We start from the raw sequence: 7,272 nt of genomic DNA, 5'->3' as shown, positions 1-7,272 counted from the left end.
CCCTTTTAACGCCGTTGTATTCTTAAGCCCTGTCGGGGAATCCTTCGCAAAACAGTCACGTGTCGTCACATTATCGGCCCAGAGTGACCCCTACCCCAAAGGGAGGTCACTAGAATATCAAGGCAATGAGAGAATGCGTCCCTTCCTCCCCTTGCAAAGGTTCATGTAAACGCACGCTCCGTATAAACACACGCTAAGGAGCCCTCCCGAGCACCGTGCGTTTAGGCGGAGACTACTGTAATAGTTATATAGTGCCTATACTTAGATCATAAAAGGTATTAGAAATTATATTATATTATTAAAATTATTATTATTATTACTATTAATATTATTTTTATCATTATAATTATTGTTTATTATTTTCTATTGCAGGCAACAAAAGTCAGAAGCCTGCGTAACTGTCTTGTGTTCAGAAGAGAAAGAAATATCAGAAAAAAATGTATAATTTTATAGATATCCACCTGTTATTATTTCCTTCATCTTTATTTAGAAAAATATTATTGTGTTCTCAAACAGGCCATGCTGATTTACTTTAACTTATCCTTTCCCCTATATAATCATTTATACTGCTACTTGAAAAAGATCTGAGCCATTTCCTTTTTGTGCTAATATTAATATAATTTTCCAACGATCAGTTAGAAATGTTTGTTCATTCTGCTGCATGATTTAAAATTCTACCCACATAAAATCGGTTTTGGTTTAGAAACAACAATAAAATGGTAGGCTACTTTTTAAAAGAGTAATTCTATTTTTTACTGATCATATGGTGCTATGATTTCAATTATGAACACACTTTATTGCAACCTAAATTTGACAATATTCTTACTTTTATGTTCAAGGGCCAAATATGGATCCTGAAAGTTCTGTAAAAGAGGAAAAACCTCCAATTCCCAAGGTCAAAGGGAAGTACCGAATGCCTGATGGAACAGAGGGCGTGAGTAGCAGCTCAGGTACCAGAATGCCTCTTTGATGACTGTCTCAGGAAGATTCGTCACCCTTTTGGAAAGGTTTGTTTGGTTTTGGTCTTGGCTTTGAAGGAAGAAGCAATTTAATGCCATTCAAATGTTGGATCTCACTCTGTTAATTTTCTTACATAGCTGTTAGTTCTAATTTATTATCCTGAAAGTGAAAGTTTTTTTTTGTAATGTATTTCTTTCCTTTTTTTTTCTTGAGGTCTTTTTTTTTTAGCTTTTAGAAAGATTTTTATGGCGCTTGGAACACTAATAATAGGTAATAGAAGTACTGAAGATTAGAGGTGTTACTAGAGAGTAACTTACCAACAAAAAAAAAAAAAGAGGAGAGGTAAGGATGATGGATGTCTGATTGGAAGGAAGGAGCAAACCACTCCAGGGCATCTGCCAACCACCCACTTGAAGAAGTCTTGATAATGAAACAATACGAGAATGAAAGAACATTGTTATGGTTCATCGACTCATTGATTGATAGACTGAAGTTTACTGTGTTACAGTCAAACCTGCCCTGATGGCCACCTCTATAAGATGGCCACCTGTACAAACGGCCACTTTCCATTTCCTCCCTTGCGTTTTTTCTATATAATTTAACTGTATAAAACGGGCCCCTGTCCAACGCGGCCACGGCCACCATATTTTTACACACAATATCACTCAAAGCAATAACACCTGTCTTAGACAGCCACCTCAGTGGCTCCATTACATTTTGTCATAAATTGGGCATTGGCCCCTGGCGTTGTGGGCAAGCCGTTATAATTCAATCACCTTTCGTTGTTGTAAGGTAGTCCCTCCCACTGTTGACCAATAGCTACCAATTTTCAGCTGCTGGTGAGGTAAGTGTGTGATCCCTCATAACCCATAAGCCACAACAAGAACTCATACACAAATGGCAAGTGAGATGAGTGGTCACTGTTTACCCAGTCTGTAACAAAGTAACAAAGGACGCCAACATGAACTTGTTTTGCTTCAACTACCAAGGAGGCCTTTTTTCTGGATGGAAAATTAACTTATTAAAAAAAGTTATTGCCCTATAATAAATGTTCATATTACATGTATTATTGTATCACGTAGCGTGTGTGGGCAACTGATGTTTCTGACACCTGAAATAATAAAGTCCTTTGATGGTACACACTTTTGCGAGGAAATTCTCTCTGCAGGACAACTTTTTACCAGTTGGTCAAGTATCCTACAACCTCCACCTCAGTACACTCAAGTTTTCAAGTAATGGCTGTCCTATAATTTGATAGAACTGTGCAATAATAAGATTCGAGGTTACTTTGTTCTCAAGAATTCGCAGTAGTTCATTGTCTTATCCCACATTCTTTTTCTATGTTTAGTGCATATTTTAAAACTGTTCTGTTCATGTCCTGCAGTGCATGCAGCCCCTGTAGATGAAGGATGAAATAACTTATGTATACATGTGTATGTCTTCGTTGTCTACTCGACCTCTGTCAGCAAAAACACAGTAATTAGTACAACTGTACAAAAATTGTCCACATTGCTGGAATGTTAATTTTCCTGCTTGGTTTGATATTATCATTTGTAGGCCTTATGCATAAAAAAATACCTTTGATATTTTTTCTGATTAAATGAGAGTCATGTTTTGGTCTAGTTGTTTTTTTCAGAGTTACTCTTTTCTATTTTGTTTCAGGCTCTTCAAATCCAGTATTTTCAATCAGAATAGATAGACGACTTCCGAGTTGTGAGCGGCACCCCACCAGAGACTACAGAGTAACTAAATCCATCTTTCATATCACTGTATGAATGTTGTTGTATATCAGGGTTAACCTTTAACTTTGACTCTTTGTAGAAACATTGGCCTTTTAGTAACCTTTTGCCCTTATGAAAGTACAGTAAACCTCACATTCACCGGCATTGTTTTCCATGAAACTTTGTACTGGCCAGACAGAGAAGGACTCCTGTTAACTTCTTGACTACTAACCTTATAATACGCTAAGAAAAATTTCTCAGTGCAATAGGCGTTGCGGGTGACATTTTTCAATCGACTAATGTTGGCTTATAAGAGGCGACAGATATCAGTAGGTAAAATTGTATATGGTGTAAACATTGAGACTGAAATAGCAAACATTCCGCTTCAATGCGTTGGCTCTGATTCGCACTATGTGTGTTCGATTGACAATACTCCTCGCTTTTTTTATTGGACACAAACCTCATGTTTCTTATCAAAATATACCAACAGAGAGAGAAGTGAAGAGATGGCTTCATCCCCACAGACAAGACTTTGGTAAAACAAGCCATTGAAGTTAACAACTTGAAAATACTGAGACTGAACAAACATTCCAATTTAATGCATGGGCTCAGTCTCTCACAATGTGTGTACGGAAAGCAACACACCTGGTTTTGTTTTACGAGTCATAAAGTTTGCGTTTCCAGTCAAATTGTATACATATCAAAAGAGAGAGAAATGAAAAGATGGCTTCATCCATTGACAAGACTTGGGTAGAGGGTAGAACAAGCCTTAATGAAGTAAACAACTTAAAAGTGCTGAGACTGAGCAAGTGTATCGATTTTATGCGTCGGCTGTGACTCTCGCACGATGTGTGTATAAAAGACAACACACCGTGCTTTGTTCTAGATGCTACCATGTGAGATTCCTGCACTTAGCAGCCTGAAAATAGACAAGACGCAATGGTAAGTGGACACAGAAGATGAGGATTTAACTCTCTTCATTAAAAAACTGTGTTGAATCGAAGTTAGGAATGAAACAAAACATGGATTTTCAAAGGTGTTCCAGATACGCCCACAGCAGATATATGGCACTACAGCGAAATGTAAGGGTGTATCAGGTATGGCCACAAAGCAAGGGGTTAAATATTTTTGAGAAACCTCTAACCAACTGTTCAAAGGAGCAACTTTGGACCCAACGAAATAGCTTCCTGAGGAAAAGCGTGTGTTCAGGAGAAGTGAGCATGCAGTAAAACATGTGGTGTGCTAAAAAGTTTATCCCACACGCATCCCATGTGGTGATAAGCCTTGGTGCATTTTTTTAAATGTATGATTTCCAATTTAGCTCAATATGTACAAATAAATTTATCCTTCAGGTAAGCTCAATCTGGCCGCAGACCAGACATGACAGCAAGTAGTGCAGTGGTGAGGAAAGAAAGTGATAGGGGGTACATGACAAGCCACTCTCTCACTTTTGTGATCATGCCATACAATCTTATTGGCAACATGTTGAAGTTCGGAAACTAAATATTGTGAGAGAATACACCAACATATAATACAAGCTAGTCATTTAAAGCTAGCCTCTCTTTTGGCCAGTCTGGTTCTTAGCATTAGCCATAGTCTGGGCAAGTTCATGCGGGCATGAGAGAAAGTGAAACAACTCTATTATTGCTTTTTACACTAAACTACATCGACGACAGTCATAAAACAGTAAAAAAATAAAGCCTACATTTGCCAAAAAGACTGGTGCAACCTGGCATGCTTATGACAGACTTCTCTGTAGTACTATGGGTCTTGAATGCACATGTTTGTCATACTTTGCTTTTGGATGTGGGACCAGACAAATTCGTTGGATGCGAGGTTCACTGTACATATCTTGTAGTGTGCTGTGTATGTATAGATTTGAAACATATTATTAGTATGATCTTTTTTCTGATTACCCTGTATACACTGCGTAGCAACAGCATGTTCGAATCTAAATTTTATGCTAAATTATGCAAAAAGCTCTTTACCATTCTGATGAGTGTTCTGTAATGAAAGATGATGTATGTTGGAACTGTTTACTTCTGCTGCCTTTTCCAGCAGTGTAAATACGATGACAGTGGATAGACTCAGATCAACAACAAAAATTAGTAGTGTCTTCGAATAGTTTTTACTTGTCCCTTCGCTTACAGATATGTTTCCTCTGTTGTCTTTATAAGAGCCGCAGCACCCCTCTCTAACTAAAGGATCTGTGGTATGAAAGAGAGCATCCTACCAAAAACCATATCATACTGTCACCAGAGGATTGAACCAATTTTTCAGAACAGCAGTAAAAAATTTTTGTCACTTGTCAATCCCAGCTGCTTGTATTTGTATTGTTCACTGAGTCAGCTTTGGACTTGAGACTCCATAAAAGTAAACAGCAGATTTTTTCTCTCGACTTGAAGCGGTAACGTTGTTGAAAGAACTTGGCATGCAAATAATTAGAGTGATTAGCTTTGTTACTTCAGCAGAGAGTTATTACTCCAGTTGTCTGCGTCAAATGTTCTGAAGACTAAAACTTATAAAAAAGACAAAAAAGACCAAAAAAAGAAAAGGCCTGAAAAGAGATGGTAATAAACTAAAAAAACGATCCTTTGGAGTTTTGTGTGGGTTTGTGTTTAGTTGTCTTCAAATGTATTCTTTATTTTTCTCTTTGGTTTCGATTTTAAGCCTTGGAACTTATACAGGGCTTTTACTGCGTTATGTTGTATAATGGGACAATATTAACACACATGATACAAGTTTAATTTCCATATATATATCACATAAGGAAGATTTTTTATAGAATGTCCTTTGTGTCATGACGTGGTGGAGCCAGCGCTCGTCAATTTTTGGGCATATTATGGGGTTATTAGTATCATCTTAAAGCCTGTTTCTTCGCCTTCCTTTTGGTGAAAAAAATATCCATCTATATTGTGAATAGAAGTCGAAATATTTGCGATTGAAGGAGGCCAGGGTTGCCTGGTTTCAGAGGTAAAATCAGCAAGAAAATGACTGCCAAAATTTGATAACTTCCATAGCCTGAGAGTCCTTGGAAACTGAACATTTACATTTATTGTGCCTTTCTGTAATATCCACAGGCAAATGTGTTTTAAATTTGACAAAAAAGGTGTTGAGCCAAAAACAAATATTCGAAAAAAAAAAATTCCAAACCGGCCGCAAAATGCCGATTTCTCGGATTTCATTATTTTGACGAGCGCCTGACTTCAGCACGAAGCCTCACATTTGTTTTCTCCTTGGACATAACCCACTGTGTCTGACTGTAGTGACTGGCAGAGGTGAAGCAGCCTATCTCCTTCTAGTTTTAGATGATCTAAATTGTGGCGCTGAGGATATTAAACGTAGACGCAATCAATACAGCCAGAGAACTGTTTTAGCCTGAAGAGTTTGGTCTGCTGCTGTGGGAGGTAATCATTATGCCAAATGTACAAATCAGTGTCAGTGGGTGGTTGTCGGGTGCTCTGGTGTTGTTTGCTCCTTCTTTCCTATCAAACATCTATCATCTTTATCTCCCCTTCTTCTTTTTTTGTGTTTGTTACTCCCTTGTAACACCTTTAATCTTCAGCACTTATATGACCTTATTGTGTGGCATGTTCCATAAAACTCTTACAACCCCCCCCCCCAAAAAAAAACAACCAGTGTCACCTAAATACAGTATAACACAAACAGCTCAAATTCGTCTGAACCGGCCTCAGTAGTTTGAGGGATTTTTTGTCTGAGGGATATCTTACAAAGATAAAGAAGAAAAAAAACCCAGGACCACAGGCACAGTTCGACAGATGCGTGATTTCGAATCTTCTATGTTCGACCTATCTGTATTTTACAGAAGTACTCTGTGGTAAATTTGAAATAGCGCCATTGTTCTCTTATCAGTTTCAAACACTGTCATCCTTTCAATTTTTGGATTTCATTTAGTCAGTACAATGTATACTGGAATGACACCATCAAAAATTCCAAATGAACTTTTCATTTCGAACTGAAAGTTGTTATCGATCAAACATCATCTGAGCGAGTGCACCAATGATAAGTGCAGGTATGCTAGAGTTGTTACGATGTTCCACAGAGAGTGTTGTCAATTTTAGGTTTAAAAGTAAAAGTAATATATGATTATATACAGACGGTCATAATTAGGACCAATGGTGGGCTGATTAATGAAGTCTGTTGAGAGATATTAAATATGAGATGCACAGTAGTTAGCAAAGTATGTCTTAGTTATCGTACTAAATGGGAACCACAACAGAAAGTTCTGAGTAACCACCTGGATTGAATGATCATTGTTCCCAGTTTTCCTGCCAAGAAATGCACTCAGGAGGTGTGACGGAAAATTCCACTATTTGTCTTTCCCAAAGACGAAATATATGACCTAGTGCTGCCAGGATTTGAACCTTAGACCTTGTGAAGGTGTGTTTGCAACTAATATTTTATGCTACTAAATAGCCATTGCAGACTTTAGAAAATGTGCAAAATTTAAATAGGTTGTAAAAGATGGAGGACCAATGGATGGCTGCTTTCCCACCAGCTGCTGTCATTATAAATAATCCTCATGTCAGCAACAACACAAAGTCTTTCTATGCCAGAACAAAAGTGTGTC

At 37.7% G+C, this 7,272-nt stretch overlaps 1 protein-coding gene across 1 annotated transcript in view; it reads left to right on the top strand.

The window, feature by feature from the left end:
- Positions 1–5,273, top strand: part of LOC101856632 — a 17,396-nt gene extending 12,123 nt beyond the window's left edge. Inside the window, exons 6-7 of the mRNA XM_005112974.3 lie at positions 840–1,007; positions 2,623–5,273. Of these exons, the coding sequence (XP_005113031.1) occupies positions 840–970 (131 nt within the window). The 3' untranslated portion in view covers positions 971–1,007; positions 2,623–5,273. The remainder of the gene's footprint in view (positions 1–839; positions 1,008–2,622) is intronic.
- Positions 5,274–7,272: the final 1,999 nt, after the last annotated feature.

This window comes from Aplysia californica, unplaced genomic scaffold, assembly GCF_000002075.1.
Source record: "Aplysia californica isolate F4 #8 unplaced genomic scaffold, AplCal3.0 scaffold01516, whole genome shotgun sequence".
Lineage (NCBI taxonomy): Eukaryota > Metazoa > Mollusca > Gastropoda > Aplysiida > Aplysiidae > Aplysia > Aplysia californica.
Note: the sequence above shows the minus strand (reverse complement) of the source record. Positions and strands in the feature narration are given on the sequence as shown.